The following is an 18,790-nucleotide window of genomic DNA, read 5'->3' as shown; positions in this document are numbered from 1 at the left end:
AATGGAGAAATCATGTTTTTCTGGGGCTGCTTCATTCAGGGAACACAATTACTGAGGTGCCATGCAGTTCAGTTTTTAATCTCATAAATGTCTTCAAACTTGAAATGCTCACCTGGGTCCCCTATGTGTGTGGATGTATAATATGTGCAGATGATGCTTTATTACTTTTTTCGAGAAACTTAGATGAAGATTGAAAATGTGCATAAATAGACTGTTAAAAATAAACTATGAAGTAGGAATGGCATTCTAATATAAATCAGTTAGAAAAGGAGAAACAATTATGATTTAAAATGGGGAAAAATATGAACTTGGCAATCTACCAGATGAGGATATTCAAATGACTAAAAACACATGACAAAAGGAAGGAAATGAGAAAAAACAAATTCATTATCATTAGTAATGTGTCTTGACACAACATGCACCATTTCCAAAGTTAGCTTAGAGAGCATTATAAAAAGAAAGCAAGAATAAAAAAAGGTATTGGTGATAGGTACTTCCCATGTCCCTGATGAGGGAACCATGAATTAGCATTCTCTTTATCTGAAAGACATTTGGTAATATCTATCAAGAGGGGTAACAAAATTCCTATTCTTTGATCCATAAATTCATTTGTACTCTGAGGAAATTGTTGTTGTTGTTCAGTCACTCAGTCATGTCTGACTCTTTGCGACACCATAGACTGCAGCACGCCAGGCCTCCCTGTTCTTCACTATCTCTTGGAGTTTGTTCAAACTCATGTCCATTGAGTCGGTGATGCCATCCAACCATCTCATCCTCTGTCGTCCCCTTCTCCTCCTGCCTTCAATCTTTCCCAGCGTCAGGGTCTTTTCCAATGAGTTAGCTCTTTGCACCAGGTGGCCAAAGTATTGGAGTTTCAGCTTCAACAACAGTCCTTTGAAGAAATAATAGTTGATGTACAGAAGTATTGGTGTATTCTTTATCATCTGATGGCTCAGACAGTAAAGAATCTGTCAGCAGTGTAGGAGATTCAGGTTCAATCCCTGGGTTGAGAAGATCCCCTGCAGAAGAGAATGGATACCCGCTCCAGTATTCTTGCCTGGAGAATCCCATGGACAGAGGAGCCTGGCAAGCTACAGTCCACGAGGTTGCAAAGAATCAGACATGACTAAATGACTAAGACTTCACTTCACAGAAGTATTAATTTACATTAGGTCATAACATTATCATAGTGAAATTTAAGAGCCTTCTAATAAGGGATTAATTGTATAGTAGTATATCTATACAATCAAAGTCTGTAGCCAATAAAAAATGATAATACTGAAGAATATTCAATACCCTGGAAAAATGTTTGTAATGTAGTTTTAAAGTGGCTAAAGCAGGTTAAAAAGCAGAAAGTATCACTTGGTACTCTCTCTTGCTATGTAAATCAATTGCTCCCTTTTTTCCTCCTCCACCGTGTGTGTGTGTGTGTGGTGTGTGTGTGTGTGTGTGTCTGTCTGTCTGTGTCTGTCTTTCTCTGTCTCCTCTCCTATTTATGTATGTTTATATCTATGTATTCATAGAAGCAAAGATTGAAAGTCGCTCAGTCACGTCCACTTCTTTGTGACCCCATGGACTATACAGTCCATGGAATTCTCAAGTGGCCAGAAAACTCGAGTGGCCTTTTCCTTCTCCAAGGGATCTTCCCAACCCAGGGATCGAACCCAGGTCTCCCACATTGCAGGTGGATTCTTTACCAGCTGAGCCACAAGGGAAGCTCCTACATACATAAAAGATGTTTTAGGAAGAACATACATAAAAGATATTTGCAAAGATTTTATGAAGGCAAAATTTTTATTCTTTTGAACTCTTTTTTGGGGAACCCTTTTATTCCTTTTGAATCAGTGGACTGAAAAATACCACTGAAGTCAAGAGGGCTGGTTTTGTGGGTATTTTCTTAAAGTGTGGATTCCCCATTGGTAGTAACATGGAGCAGATGAGTGTTTTATAGGGCTGGAGAAGTAGCAGTAAGAATTGAGCTACGCAGCAGGATGCATATAAAATAAAAAATATATAATAAAAATTGTAGACAGTTTTATACCAGCCTGTGTATGATGAAAATTGAACTTGGTGTATGTTTCTGGGACATATTTACCATTCAGCCATTCACCTTCAGACCCAAATGGTCTTTTGTTGTTTTTCTTGGTCCAAGGCTACCTAAAAAGTCACTGAGTTTATTTTAAGACCTAAGAGAACAATAAATATTCTGTTTTCAACTGCTAGATTGTGTCATAATTGGTATCAGTGCTTTTGTTGTGACTATAAAAGGACAAGAGTTGTTTTTGCTCTTAAGAAACCCATTTTTTTTTTTTTTTTATATATAGCTTGAGATCCTTAATTAAATGACAGGGTTGTAATGCCAAGGTAAGGGCTGTTATATTGAAGAGTTATATATGTACATTTTAATGAATAGATCTATTCTTCTATAATTTAATCTGGGTAATTTATATACCCTGAAAATCCACAGACTGGAGTTTCTTGACCTTGGGTTTCTTGATGTCTCTGAGACTAATGATAAATTCATTTAGGCTTCAATAAATATGCACCTTGAATTGATACCAGATTGGGAATCTATAGCCTTCAAAAATTTAAGGTAATAGCTATTTCACAGTCAAAATCCAATGAAAAGTCTGAAAATCTCAAAATTATCTGTATTCCAGATGTATTATGATTATGTGAAGACTTTTTGCGACCTGATGAACTGCAGGGTTCCCTATCCTTCACTCTCTCCCGGAGTTTATTCAAACTCATGTCCACTGAGTCACTGATAACATCCAGCCATCTCTTCCTCTGCTGCCCCCCTTCTCCTCTTGCCCTCAATCTTCCCAGCATCAGGATCTTTTCAAATTAGTTGACTGTTTGCATCAGGTGTCCAAAGTATTGGAGCTTCAGGTCCAGCGTCATTCCTTCCAATGAATATTCAGGGTTGATTTCCTTTAGGATTGACTAGTTTTATCTCCTTCCTGTCCAAGGGACTCTAAAGAGTCTTCTCCAGCACCACAATTGAAAAGCATCAGTTCTTTAGCCCTCAGCCTTCTTTATGATCCAACTCTCACATCCATACATGGCCACCATCAATTCTTGCCATCCTGTGTGTGCGTATGCCTTTTCCATCTTGAGAGGTAGAGTTAATTTTTTTCTTCCCTTTAAATCTAACTCAGAATTAGTGATGTGTTTTATCAATAGAATGGGGCAAAATGGATACGTAGAACTTCTGAGGGTAGGTCATAAGAAGCCTTGCAACTTCCACTGGAGTTTCCTGAAACACTCACTCTTGGGACCCTCATACTGAAAGAAGCCAGCCACCAATTATGAAGCCCAACAACCATGAAAGTATAGTATTCTGTGAAGTTCAAGCCACATGGAAAGGGCCTGGAGGATGGGATTCAACATAGAGAGAAAGAGAGAGGCTAAGATACAACCCTGAGTGAAAAAACCATTTAGAAAGTGGAACCTCCAGTTCCAGCCACCACAGTTGACATCAAGTGGATGTGAGACTCACTACCCAGCTGAGCATTTACAGAATCCTTGACCCATAAAACCTAGAAAAAAACAGATGGTTGTCTTAAGCCCTTTTCTGATATAGTATGTTGCACAGCAGTCAATAAGTGAACAGAGGTCGTTTTCTCTATCATGATGAGTTCTACTGGTTCTGAGTTACATGTTTTGAAATGGAATTAACCCAAGGTATAGAACTGCCATGCAATCATGGGGAAAAAAAAAAAAAAACAACCTAAAACATTGCATTATTATATATTGTTTGCTCTAAAGGAAGGGAAAGAAGAAAAGAGAAGCAGCGGCAGCAGAATGTAATTATGCTCTGGGGCAGCTTGATGAAGCATATTCACCCTGTTCTGCCTCTCAGAAACAACTTGATCAGTGTCTATCATTACATAATTAAGGAACTAAAAAAAAATCACATGAAATAGATTTCCTTGTTAACTTCTGGATGATGCCCTCCAGCAGGGTCTTCCTGAGAGCTCTGCAGAAGAGCCAGGAGGCAATTCACACTCCACCAATTTGCAAATCCCATTGAAGAGAAACCCCTGGTGGTCGCCACTGTCTTCTCAGAAAAGCTTTCATAGCCAAATACATTAGAAAGGTCTCATGTGTCTGACTTTTCATTATAGGGGACTGCAATGCAAAAGTAGGAAGTCAAGAAACACCTGGAGTAACAGGCAAATTTGGCCTTGAAGTACAGAATGAAGCAGGGCAAAGGCTAATAGAGTTTTGCCAAGAGAAGTCACTGGTCATAGCAAACATCCTCTTCCAACAACACAAAAGAAGACTCTACACATGGACATCGCCAGATAGTCGACAGTGAAATCAGATTGATTATATTCTTTGCAGCCAAAGATGGAGAAGCTCTATACAGTCAGCGAAAACAAGACCGGGAACTGACTGTGGCTCAGATCATGAACTCCTTATTGCCAAATTCAGACTTAAATTGAAGAAAGTGGAGAAAACCACTAGGCCATTCAGGTATGACCTAAATCAAATCCCTTATGGCTATACAGTGGATGTGAGAAATAGATATAAGGGACTAGATCTGATAGACAGAGTGACTGATGACCTATGGGTGGAGGTTCATGACATTGTACAGCAAACAGGAATCAAGACGATCCCCAAGAAAAAGAAATGCAAAAAAATAAAATGGATGGCCTTACAAATTGCTGTGAAAGGAAGGGAAGTGAAAAGCAAAGGAGAAAAGAAAAGTATACTCATTTGAATGCAAAGTTCCAAAGAATAGCAAGGAGAGATAAGAAAGCCTTCCTCAAGAATCAGTGCAAAGAAATAGAGGAAAAGAATAGAATGGGAAAGACTAGAGATCTCTTCAAGAAAATTAGAGATACCAAGGGAACATTTCATGCAAAGATGGGCTTGATGAAGGACAGAAATGGTATGGACCTAACAGAAGCAGACGATATTAAGAAGAGGTGGCAAGAATTCACAGAACAACTGTACAAAAAAGATCTTCATGACCCAGATAATAACGATGATGTGATCACTCACACTCACCTAGAGCCAGACATCCCAGAATGTGAAGTCAAGTGGGCCTTAGGAAGCATCACTACGAACAAAGCTAGGGGAGGTGATGGAATTCCAGTTGAGCTATTTCATATCCTGAAAGATGATGCTGTGAAAGGGCTGCACTCAATATGCCAGCAAATTTGGAAAGCTCAGCAGTGGCCACAGGACTGGAAAAGGTCAGTTTTCATTCCAATCCCAAAGAAAGGCAATGCTAAAGAATGCTCAAACTACTGCACAATTGCACTCATCTCACATGCTAGTAAAGTAATGCTCAAATTCTTCAAGCCAGGCTTCAGCAATACGTGAACCGTGAACTTCCAGATGTTTAAGCTGGTTTTAGAAAAGGCAGAGGAACCAGAGATCAAATTGCCAACATCCGCTGGATCATCAAAAAAGCAAGAGAGTTCCAGAAAAACATCTATTTCTGCTTTATTGATTATGCCAAAGCCTTTGACTGTGTAGATCACGATAGACTGTGGAAAATTCTGAAAGAGATGGGAATCCCAGACCACCTGACCTGCCTCTTGAGAAACTTATATGCAGGTCAAGAAGCAACAGTTAGAGCTGGAGATGGAACAACAGACTGGTTCCAAATAGGAAAAGGAGTATGTCAAGGCTGTGTACTGTCACCCTGCTTATTTAACTTATATGCAGAGTACATCATGAGAAACGCTGGGCTGGAAGAAGCACAAGCTGGAATATAAATTGCCAGGAGAAATATCAATAACCTCAGATATGCAGATGACATCACCCTTCTGGCAGAAAATGAAGAGGAACTAAAGAGCCTCTTGATGAAAGTGAAAGAGGAGAGTGAAAAAGTTGGCTTAAAGCTCAACATTCAGAAAATGAAGATCATGGCATCTGGTCCCATCACTTCATGGGAAATAGATGGGGAAACATTGGAAACAGTGGCTGACTTTATTTTTCTGGGCTCCAAAATCACTGCAGATGGTTATTGCAGGCATGAAATTAAAAGACGCTTACTCCTTAGAAGGAAAGTTATAACCAGCCTAGACAACTTATTGAAAAGCAGAGGTTATTTGTTCAACAAAGGTCCATCTAGTCAAGGCTATGGTTTTTCCAGTGGTCAGGTATGGATGTGAAAGTTGGACTGTAAAGAAAGCTGAGCACTGAAGAATTGTGGTGTTGGAGAAGACTCTTGAGAGTCCCTTAGACTTCACGGAGGTCCAACCAGTCCATCCTAAAGGAGATCAGTCCTGGGTGTTCATTGGTAGGACTGATGTTGAAGCTGAAACTCCAATACTTTGGACACCTGATGCGAAGAGCTGACTGATTTGAAATAGACCCTGATTCTGGGAAAGATTGAGGGCAGTAAGAGAAGGTGATGACAAAGGATGAGATAGTTGGATGGCATCACCGACTCAGTGGACATGGGTTTGGGTGAACTCTGGGAGTTGGTGATGGACAAGGAAGCCTGGCATGCTGTGGTTCATAGGGTGCAAAGAGTTGGACACGACTGAACGACTGAACTGAACTGAACTGAACATGTGTCTGAGACTTCATTAATCTTCCCCAGTACACCCTGGTATATTTGTCTGCTTACCATGAAACATTAACACAAGTAAATAAAATTAACCATACCCCTGAGGATGATGACCCTTGATGTGCAAAGGATGAAGAATCTGTTCACTGATTTTCAGAGTGGATTCATTCCTATTGGCTCTTCCTCTCATTCTCCTGATTTTCAACTTGACATTTATTCAAACTCTAAAATCAAATGCAGTTTAAGAGATTTTACCCCAAATGGTGTGTCTCTCACCTAAATCAATGTTAAAATATACTGATAGCTTCTCTTCTTGCTCTTTCTCTCCATCTCCTTCTCCTTTATCATTTCTAGTGGAATAAAAAGATTTCTTATCATTAAATGAACATCATTTCTTGTAAAGTTTCCCATGAGCAAAGAAGATGAATGTCCATTTCTCCCAGCATCACGGCTCCCTCTGATAGCAGCTAACATTTTAAAATGATGTGACCTTTTGCCATTCATAGATCTTTGGGGATTTAAGAGAGAAGTTACTCTGGGACTTGTAATGACCATGGAAGTGTATTCTGATTGAGTTTGAGCTGAGGCTATGGATAATGCTGCGGTTTTTTAAGTTGACGCAAATATTCTCAAGGTATTTAATCAGTCTCCATAGTGACTGCAAAAATAAAAATGTCTCTCAAATTTTTACATCATTCTTTTCCTTTAAAATACCTTTAAAAAAAGTAGATGACACAATACTTAGCATCAGTGAATAGTTCTCATGCTCTACTATACCCTTAGCATGATAATAGCAATTTCTCCCTCCAGCAAAGGTAGTTTATTTTTAAAATGCCAATTAGACTTAGGGTCTGTTTGTGAAGAAAATTACATTACATTGTAATGGTTTTTATTGGCTTTTAGCGTAAACTTTTTTGAGAACAAGCTGTACTGTCATTCGATCAGGGCTTTTTTGACCATTTCTATAATTTATTTTTTCACCCATTATTCTAATAAAGCATAAATCCATTTCTATGGAGGAGTGATGCTGAAGAATAAAGGAGGCCAGCACCATTGTAAAATATCTGAGTGCGAGCCAGGACTGGGCATTTTGCTTCAGTAGATTTATATTTAAAGCCCCTCCCCAAATTTTCTATATTTTTTCAAGAATATCTTACCAATCATCTTGTTATTGAAACTCCAGTATTTAAGTCCTGGTCCCTTATTGTCCCATCCTTCTTCCCATCTACACAATATTGTCATGAGATATTTGTAATACAAGGTTTTTTTCTTTCTTTTTTGAACTTGACCATTTTATTTTATCTGAACATTCAGTACTAAATGTGACATTCTTTGTGAAGTACTAATGGTAACATTGGTGCAAAACTCAACTTTGCTTTCACACAGATGGGCTTATTTGACCCCATAAACAGTTTTACCACTGATTAGCTGTGTGCCCTTGCACAAATCACCTCATTCCTCAAAGCCTCCTTTCCTCATCTGTCACATGCACATAATATCTGTCTGAAGTATTTTAACAGTCTAATGAGGTACTGGTACTGTGTTTTAAAAGTTTAGTGGAGGGTGTGGTACATAGCACATGTTCAGTGAATGTAAACTTGTGTGTAGTATCCCTACCCTCAATGCTGAAATGGAGGCTCAGAATGAGATTGAATAGTGAGCTCTTAAAAATGGCTTAACCAATATGGCAGAAATGAAACTCAAATCTGCCTTTGCGGTTAGGGGTCATGAGACATTGTGATTATTGGTTTGTCACATTATGGTTTGTTTTTTCTTCTTCTCATGGCATGAATGGGATTCACTGAACTCACCTTCTTTCTCTTTTCTGAGGAAGTGCACACATCCACAGCAACATTGACAAGGGGCATGTTTAGGATTTGGTCGTGGCGCTTCTTGTGGAAAACAAGCGTGTGGTTCAGGCTCCCCACCTTCAGACCTGCATACCAGCCTTCCTCTGTGCATGCAGAGGGGCATAGCAGTGGGAGCATAGTCTCACAGTGAAATGGTGTATTTTAGTTTGAGATTGTCTGAGTTAGCTCAGAAGAGAGGGTTGTTGTCTGTAGTCCCAAGAGAATCAGAAGCAGTCTTCTATAAACTTTCTTTCTTGAATTGTCTTCCAAGAAGTATAACACATATTTTATTACTGGTGAATCTTACTCTTCTGTGTACCTCACGGGGTTTGGCAAAATGAGTGCTGAATGAATTATTGCTATCATTACATAATAAGTAGTAGGTCTTCGATTAAGAGAAGTATGAAGGGCTGAACTTGTTGGATACACTTCTCGAAAACCCCCTTTATCCCCCCTGAGACATCAAAGTCTTTATTAAAGTAAAAAGACTTCATTAAAGAAAAAAATAGCTTAAAAGTAAACTTAAAGAATACAATGAAAAAGTTTCTCTGCAATTTCATTGAATCCATACTGCAGGTCACAGGAAGCTGATCTATTGCTCAAGTGGTCTCTTGGCCTTTTAGTATTGGATGACTCTCCCTTGTGTTAATGAACATGGGTGGGTTAAGGAACGTGAGCTGAGCTTTGCTGAGTTCATGGGAGAGGGTGAGAGTGGGACTCATATCGAGTATTTGCTTGCTGGGTCCATCTTTCTACAGACTCACTTCTGACAGTGTTTACTTGATTAAACCTTTTTCTTTTTCATCACTTTCCTCTCCTTTTCTCACTATTGTGTATGCTCCTGTCATTTATGTTTCACGAGTCATGTTGGAAGCCTGTATGACTTTCTTTAATACCGTCCTCTAAACAGCTGCCAGTTGCTAAGCACTTGTTGCTCTCACCCTCAACTCATCCATCCACATTGGCCAACCTATTATTCACTTGCTCTGATTACATTTCACTTAATTTGTTTTTTAAACTGGAGCCAGAGGTTTGCAAATAGCCTCTTACACTATTTTATAGATTTTTGTTTGAATAGAGTGGCTAGATAACTAGAGTGCCCAATCACTGCCATTGCTATTATTCTTGGTCATTGTCATTATCACTATGGAAATTATTTATTGTGCACCTGTGACATGGGCATCTGGATCTGAGTAAGCCTTGGGCAAAGAAACAGATGACACCGGTGCACTCCCTCTTCTTGGTTCTACTATGAACAGCAAGGGAGTGACAAACAAGCAAATGAATAGTGAACAGCATATAAAATAAATACTCTTTGCTTAAGGACCAAGGAAATGGTGGGGAAACATACATGCCTAGTGGTTGTGAGTGTCTGTTAGGCACTCAGTCATGGCTGACTCTTCGACCCCATGGACTGTAGCCCGTGGAATCCTCCAGGCAAGAATATGGGAGTGAGTAGCCATTTCCTTCTCCAGCTGCCTCTTATTAACTCCATGCTGCCTTAACAGGTATATGATGCAAATCTAAGAACAACATACACCTAGGAAAAGAATCGGGTGAGCAAAATAGGAGGACGTTCCTTAGGAATGTCCTGAGTAGACGCTTGGAAGGATCAGAAAGCTGCGAGGCAACCTTTTGTAGAAGTACATCATGTAGCCATAAGTTGAATCTGGAGCAAGTCACAGAGACATTTAGTTTTTGATGACACTGAGCTTTCAGGGGGACTAATATCAAAAAAAGAGAGAAGTGACATATTTGAAATCTATAACTTGCATTTCATGTTCATTTGTCACCTCTGGGAAAAGCACACACAGTCTCTTCTTTCCCCCTGAAGTGGCTGATGAATGATTGCTTAGCGTTGGGTGGTGTAAGCCCTTGTCGCCATTATTGACTTGCTGTAGAAAGTAGTTCGTCTATAGTTGTAATGCATGCAGTGCGCCCTCCAAGGCATGAGTGAACTGGTTCTAATCACTAATGGGCTGATCTGAACAGACTAATTACTTTCCTATTAAAGACAGACTCTTCCTGATGTCTCTACCCTCTTTGCTTCCAAGTAGAAAGCAGGGACTTGTTTAAGAGACTCAAACTCTCAATGGCACAGGGATCCAAGGACACAGAGGACTCATTCATTGTTCATTTACAAAGATGTATGGACCTACTATGGATCAAGCTTTATGCTAAGCAAATAAGTCCTCCTTTTAGAGAGCTCACTTCAGGAATCCTGTTGACTTTGGAGTCATGCCTTTTATAGAGGTCTTTTAGAGTTCTATCACTCAGATCATATCACTCTACATATCATATGTAGAGGATTAAACATAGCAAAACATTATTATTCAAACTAATAGGAAGAGCCAAAGGAAGGTAAAGAACCAATGTAAACTGACAAAAACAGGGATCACTGACCACATTTAAGGAATATAATTGATTATTTTTTGAAGAATAGTCACTAATTTGAAGTTACTATTTTGATAATATTTCCTAGTAGAATACCTTCTTGAGAAGATAGGACTTTATCTGTAAATGGCATCATTTACATCTAACGATTGGATCACACTTATTACTTACACTGTATCCTTTTTTCTCAAATGGGTTAGACATTTTCTATTTAGATCTTACTTAAATTCTTTGTTTGCTTATTAACATATTTAATTTTCATAACCTACAAAATGACAGAACAAACCTGAACTCGTTGGAAATATAATTACTGAAGGATCCTAATTTGAAGACTGAAATAATAAGATTCCACTAATCCTGTTAATGAAAAAGTTGGCTTAAAACTCAACATTCAGAAAACTAAGATCATGGCATCCAGTCCCATCACTTCATGGCAAGTAGATGGGGAAACAATGGAAACAATGACAGACTTTATTTTTTTAGGCTCCCAAATCACTGTAGACGGTGACTGCAGCCATGAAATTAAAAGACGCTTGCTCCTTGGCAGAAAAGACATGACCAATCTAGACAGCATATTAAAAGCAGAGACATTACTTTGCCAACAAAGGTCCGTCTAGTCAAAGCTATGGTTTTTCCAATAGTCATGTATGGATGTGAGAGTTGGACTATAAAGAAAGCTGAGCGGCAAAGAATTGATGCTTTTGAACTGTGGCGTTGGAGAAGACTTGAGAGTCCCTTGGACTGCAAGGAGATCCAACCAGTCCATCCTAAAGGAAATCAGTCCTGAATATTCATTGGAAGCACTCAAGCTGAAACTCCAATACTTTGGCCACCTGATGCAAAGAACTGACTCATTGAAAAAGATCCTGATTCTGGGAAAGATTGAAGGTGGGAGGAGAAGGGGAAGCAGAGGATGAGATGGTTGGATGGCATCACCAACGTGATGGACATGAGTTTGAGTAGGCTCTGGGAGTTGGTGATGGACAGGGAGGCCTGGCGTGCTGCAGTGCATGGGGTCAGAAAGAGTCAGACACGACTGAGTGACTGAACTGAACTGAACTGAATCCAGTTAATAATTCATCAGGTGCTTTCTATGGTTCAACCACTGAGTCAGTTGTAACCTAATTGTGTTGAAGGTTGTGATTAACTAATTGAAATACATTGTATACAGTGGTGTGTATTAATTAACGTGTATATGCATTTGTAATTTTATTGTTCAGGTAGAAATGAATATAGGTAATAATACTAAATGAAAAAAAGGAAAACAATGAAAAATTCAATCCATGATATGATATGTAGCTGTGGATATAGAAGTAGTAGAAGGGGGCACAAACATAATTTAACTTGTTGAAGGGATAGGGTCAATGCATTTTTCACTTATTTTGAATTCTACTGGCAGTTTTACAAAATTGTTTTTGCAATAAAAATGACTAAATAAAAATGGATCTAGACTGACCTGTTTGTTTTGAGTAAATTGAAGCAGAGATATGAAAGAGGAACCATTGGAAAGTTTGTGTAGTGCAGATATATCTAAAATTCTTATAGAGGGATCTCCTGACATCTTCTATAATATCTGAAGTGTCAAGTTCCCAAACAGAGGGTTTTATGTAAGAATGTATAGAAATTATGAGATTTTGACCTACATATTTTTCACACCCAGGAGAAAAACACAGAAGCCAGCAGTTTTATTTAATATTAAATATCCATATGTTTGAAAATATTTGCATCATTTTACCTCTCCCATCCCGTTACTTGGATACAGAATATCTCATACAGATGACTCAGAGCATAAATGAGTATCAAAATATTCTAAATAAATGATAAATAAAAAGCAACTTGATATCAGTATATTCTGTAGGCCCAGGGTTTTTATTTTGATGAAGTAGTCTGCCAAGAGAAGCAGGTGGTGGGATCCACACTCGTGGGAAGAGAGTAAAACATATTCTGCTTTACAGAGAAATAGAAAATCAGAGGGGGAAAATCACCTTGCCTGAGACAATAGATGTTCTATAAAATTGAACCTCTTCATATTATCATGGAAATTACTTGCTGGCAGTAGTGCAAAAGGCTGTTATATATTATTGTTAATTGTGGTTGGAGACACAAAGCAATATGATCATTTGATGACTTATTTGTTATTTAGAAAATGACAGCTTTTATGTGTCAGTAAATAGGAAATCACCTGGAAATATTCTTGTGAATTTAGGAACCATCTGATCCTCCTTGCTTAATGCATACAATAGACTTTAATGATGCCACAGGAGTTTGTACTTAGCAGATTATCTGCTGGTTCCACACCAGCCATCCAAAGGGGGAACACTGTCTGCTTGGTGACTGCAAGACAGAGAAACCTATAACTTTGTCAGGATTTCTGTTCGATGGACAGTGGCTTCACTGGAACATAGGATGAGAGGCAATTAGTCTCCAGTTTTGTGTGCGCTCTCCAACTTGTCCAGACAGGGGCTGACAGCCTTGGCGTTCCGCTCATTCCACCACATCCCGTTCCCCTCTTCAAGAAGGGCAGGGAGAAAAACAGCAAGGAACCTGAAATCCATCCTTGATTATATAAACACATTCCAGCTGAGTGTGTCTGGTGTGCGGTCCTTATGTACCATTTGCCGTGACAGGACACGTCTTTGGAAGATGACACTATCTTGAGGTTTTAATATGATTGCCTCCAATGCCTGAGAAAGCCCTGTGTGTTTGCCTGACACTCAGCTCTTTTATGACAGGGCTCTAGTTTTTTCTTTCTTTCTTTTTTTTTTCTTTCTCTGTCTCTGGTTTCCCTGGAATGCAGCATCCTCAGCTGGTAATCTTTAAACCCTCGGCTGCTGAGGTTTCTCTTCATACGGCCACACATTAAGCACATCTTTCATGCCTCTCTGAACCAAACTCGGAGAGTGCCAATTAATAAGTTGATGGGGAAGAAGTCCATGGGTAGCATTAAGGCCACCTGTCTGGAGGCGTTAGGTGCGCACTTTGAGTGAAGGGCAACCTGCAGAGTCTGGAATGAGGTGCTTATCACATTCCTAGAGGCAGAAAATGAGAGAATAAAAAGAAGTTTACAGGGCAGCTCCTCATCTTGCTCCCATTGTGGATTCTTCACACTGCTGTGGCCAAGGTTAACCCTCAAAAGGAGAAAATCCCAAGCCTCTGGAGCTGTGACTTTTTACATGGGTCTAGTGTATTCTGGTGTCAAAGGCTAAAGATGGAGAGGGCATTCAATGACTTTTTTTTTCCATGGAACTTCCATTTATATCTGTTCAAACTGCTCTGAGCATCTTTCTAAGTCTTTGTGACTACTCTGAAAACTCTTTTCATCAATCCCTTTAACTCATGTTCATTAATTTGGTAAATATCTATTGAGTATATAATATATGCTGGACCTCATTCTAGCTGCTGGGAATGTACCTGTCGGGGATAAAACCAGAGAAATGTCAAGTATCACTATTCTCATGGAGTTTATTTTCTAAAGAAAGTATATAGACAACAAATAAATACTCAGAGAAGGCATTTGAATACACAGCCTTTGACTCAAGAGTCAGAAAACCAGGCTAAAGGCAGGATGATGTGGGACATTGTTAATATGAATAGAAGTGTAAGGCGAGTGCAGAGAAAGAGAGCGAGCCGGGCAGTCAGGCAAGAAAAGGAAAATTTATTAGAGGGAAAAGAGAGGGTGACTGGCCCTTAAGGAGAACCAGCATCCTCCTTTCTGACGGAGTCCCCACCAATGAAAAATTCTCTAAAGGAATGGTCACGTAGCCAGAGGTCTGGAATCTGGTGGTCTATCAGCTTTGAGAAGATAGGCACCAGTGAGGTAACAGGATGCCATTTGGGCAATTTGGTCAGTCTCAAGGATCACTGTGATTTATTCTTTGTTTGCAAGGTCAACATAATGAGCCATCTTGTCAGTGAGAACCCATGTGGGCCCTATCAAGAAGGGCTTGTAATAAGAGAACGATCTAATGGACTCCAATCCTATTCCTGTTGGTATTCCTTTCCACCTTTCTCACAAATACCAGTGACAAGTCTTGCTCTCTCATCCCCCCAAATGGAGACTAGACAGGGCTCGAAGGAAGGAGGGTTGAGATCAGGAGAATAATAGAAAATATTTCAGATTAAGGAAATAACATTTGGGGAGGGGGTCAAGGAGCCCTATGGGAGGAAAGAAAACTCACTCCTCCATTTCTTCTCACCCACCACCCCCCACCCACTCCAACCTCTGCTTTCAACTTGTCCTGTCGCTTTCATTTCTTGGTGAAAACATTTTGATGACCTTGGTCCAAGGCAGGAGAGTGACCCTGACATTCAAGGTCATTGTTTGGGCAATTGTTCTTCACCTGCTCCTTTTCCCTTTCTTGTCAAAAATTTAGCTCATCTTTAAGCTTTGTAAATTTACTTTTCTCTTCTTTTCTTTCCCATAATCTGCCACAGATTATGTTGCTCACAGACCCAGAGATTGAGAGCAGTTTACTGATCAGCTCGGATGAAGGGGCAACCTATCAAAAATACCGGCTGAACTTTTACATCCAGAGCTTACTTTTCCACCCCAAACAAGAGGACTGGATTCTGGCATACAGCCAAGACCAAAAGGTGAGTGTGATCACCTTGCTCGAGACAGTGGTGCATGGTTGTCCTAGGGAACAACAACCACTTAGTCATCTCTGTATTTCTTCTCAGTGGTCAGGCTTGTTATGTGCAGGCGCTTGACCCCTATGCCAGTGGGGCAAGGAGCAGGAATGTGGATCTCAGGCTGCTTGTCTGAGCTGTGCAAATGTCTGAAACAGCATGCAAAGGAAAAGCTAGACCAGGAAGATGTTGTGGAGAAGCAGTTCTTACCTGGAAGTTTCAGTCCATCAACAGCCCCAGACCCCCATGAAATCTGAGACAGTTTTGTGCGTGTGAGATATAATCATGTTTGTAAAGGACCCCATAGGTTTTCTCAGAGCCTTAAAGGGCAGGATGGCTCTGAAAGAGTTAAGAGCAATAGCTGGCGACTTGTTAAAATAGTGACAGAAATGTACATAGATGACATTCATAATCAGGTAATCCAGGACTTTTCTTCTCTTGGTGGTTAGGCTGAAGGATAAGTCTATTTTTTAAGAAGGCATTGATCGATGTTATGCAATTGTATGTTATAAGCATGTTATGTTTATTGTATATTTATGTGTATATGCAAGTGCATGGCAATATGTATATGTATTTTATGGGATAAATACTGTAAAATATATCATGTACTCTGTACTGCAGTTGGGCTTCTTTAGTGACTCAAATGTTAGAGAATTCACCTGCAATGCAGGAGACTCATGTTCGATCCCTGAGTCAGGAAGATCACCTGGAGAAGGGATGGCTACCCACTCCAGTATTCTTGCTTGAGAATTCCATGGACAGAGAAGCCTAGCAGGCTACAGTTATAAAATACATATAGCCCCTGCTTTTAAGGAACTTACATTTTCAGGTAGACTATAAGGCTGACAAGAGCAAATACAATCAGATTAGAATTAGAAGAAACAAAATATACAGAGGCAAATGTGAGAGAAAACCTAAAAAAAAAAAAGTCAAAAAGAACATAGCTAAAATATTGGAACGCTTTTTGTGAAATGCATGGTTCAGTGAGGTCATTCTGAACATTCTCTTTAGAGGACTTGTAAGTTACAAAGGACATATATTTAAAGAAATACTGGACTTAGCTGAGTGAGGAGGGTGTTTGAGGATTTTATCCATCTGGACTGGTATAGACATGTGGGGGTTCTTCCTGACGAGAGAGGAATGATACTAGCAATTTTTCAAGGTCTCTAAGCGACATGAGCATTTTTTGAGGAGGCAAATTAAAATTCTTAGGATTGGAGTTTTATTCATGCTGCCCTTACTGCCAAATAAAATCACATTAGCCTAAAAATAGAAAAGATTTGCAATGAGTATTTTTTCCTCTTGAGCAGCCTGGCTCCCCTTTCAGCAGAATGTACAATTGCGTTCCTGGAGTCAAGCCACCATGCATTTGGTACAGGATGGTGCAGTTACCAGAGGCAAAGCTGAGCAGCTCGGAACACAGAGTATTAGACATTTAATCCACTGGGCTTTTGTATTGTATTTGACAGTTGGTTAATTTTCCCCTGATGCCAGAGGCACAGTGAGGGCCAGATTCACCTGGCTGAGTGAAAACTCTGCATCTTTGCAGTTGTGTTGGAAGAAAAGGCCAAAAATGTAACCCTTCATGTGCCAGCACTTCAGACAGCGGCCCCATGACGGCAGTGGCAGAGTGAATTACCTTGGAGAGTTAGGGCGTGTGGGAGCCCTACTCAGCCAATGTATGGAACTTGGGGTCAGCCTTCTTTGCCTTAAAATGTGTTTGTGTGGGTACTTATAATTGCAGGTGCACTTCCACTGAGACTGAAAAAAGATTAGGCTCTGTTTTACGTGCTCAGTGTGGTGCATTGTTGGTATAAAATAGCTATATCGAGAAGCATTTGGTCAACCTAGGGGAAGAAAATAAACACACATGAGTTCAGTAGTCTAAGACGGACTAACAAGGCAGAGAGAGCCTTCATTCACACATAGTAGAAACCCAATCAGAGTTAGCTGGATGGATTCTATGAAACTGGCAGCCCAAAGTTTAGGAGATGGAGGTCTTATAAAATGATTTCACCTGGACTTTAATGAATATGTCATATTTCTTTTTTTGGAGAGGCACACTTTACACAAGAGGAATGTCATAAACAATAATGTAAGTTTGTATAGTTAGAAAACTCATGTTAACAGGATCATGAATATGTTGATTTGGCTGAAACTGAAATTATGGAAAGTTAATTATGCATGTACTCCTGGACCCAATCTTTTTTTTTTTTTTAACTGTTTAGACTGTTAGGAAAAATAATTCTTGTTTTTCCAATTAGGAGCCTTTTGAACATTTTGGTCAGTGGATTTATGTGTTCAGAGCTATAGATTACAAAAAATTAACCTGGCAGTAGAATTACGATGAACTGAGGCAATATGAGGTCAAAACCAAGACCAGTTAGGGTGATATCATTGAATTCTTGGTCTGGACCAGATCGAATGAATTCTGTCATTTTATAGGTAGAGGAAGCCTTAACAGTCTTTGTTCTCTATGTAGCTGACAAATCAAAAATCTGAGAAGATTTTTCCCCAAAGGGGAAAACAGTCATTAGTATCACATGTTTAAGTTAGGCAACTGGAATCTGAGTATAAAACTTAGTAGAGTTCTACTGAATGGATGGTGATGTCTGGAGATATCACCAAAGGGGTGGAAGCCAGCCTATCTGCTAAGCTCTGTTTCTCTAGAGGAGAAGGAAGGAGAGATGATCCTGGGAACAAAGAATTATGAGAAACCCACTAACAGAAGTAGGGGTTGGGTAAGGGCTCCATATGCCAGGATTTGAATCACAGAATGAGAAGTGGTCCATTAACAATGAGGGGATTGGGGTGCAGTCATCCGATGAGCTGGTGGAGTTGGCCTAAAGTCAAGTGGAGAAGATGTGTGGCCACTCCAGTGGGCCAGTGATATGGAAATAGCAGCTGTCAGTCACCCACAAATCGCAGAGCTTTTAGCTCCAATGAGAGGCAGCAGTAGGCCCCAGCGAGGGGCCCATGCCGGTGTTGGCAGGTGAGTGACTTTTGGAAACAGGAACGTTCATTCTTCCATGTAAGTATTGCTCATCACTGTGTCTGACAGTCACTGCTGCTGCAGAGCTCTCAGCAAAGATGGTGGCTTAAGTGCTGGGATTCACTCTGCTGAGTGCTATTTCCCATCAGTCTGTGGTGAAAGACTGGGTTAGAAAGCACAGAGGTGGCAGTTCCATTAGAGCTCCCCTGTGCACAGACCTCCTCACCTCTCTCCCATCGTTGGCTGTCAGACTTTTGAAGCATACTTCCTCTTTTGAAGATGCAGCCACATTTACTTTTCCCTTATTTTCCTGCCATGGCTTGCTTTCTCCTTCCGTGAATGAGGCTTTGAGGGCCCCAAGGACACAGTCTGGATCTCTGGCTCACAGGA

At 40.0% G+C, this 18,790-nt stretch overlaps 1 protein-coding gene across 5 annotated transcripts in view; it reads left to right on the top strand.

The window, feature by feature from the left end:
- SORCS1 (sortilin related VPS10 domain containing receptor 1) overlaps positions 1–18,790 on the top strand; it is a 576,630-nt gene that overhangs the window by 360,422 nt on the left and 197,418 nt on the right. For all 5 annotated transcript variants that reach the window (XM_059881921.1, XM_024985735.2, NM_001191207.2 and 2 more), the window contains 1 exon segment: positions 15,214–15,372. In XM_059881921.1, the coding sequence (XP_059737904.1) occupies positions 15,214–15,372 (159 nt within the window).

The sequence above is a fragment of the Bos taurus genome, chromosome 26, assembly GCF_002263795.3.
Source record: "Bos taurus isolate L1 Dominette 01449 registration number 42190680 breed Hereford chromosome 26, ARS-UCD2.0, whole genome shotgun sequence".
In the NCBI taxonomy this organism is placed as follows: domain Eukaryota; kingdom Metazoa; phylum Chordata; class Mammalia; order Artiodactyla; family Bovidae; genus Bos; species Bos taurus.
The sequence above is the reverse complement of the archived record's forward strand: the minus strand, read 5'-3'. Positions and strand labels throughout refer to the sequence as shown.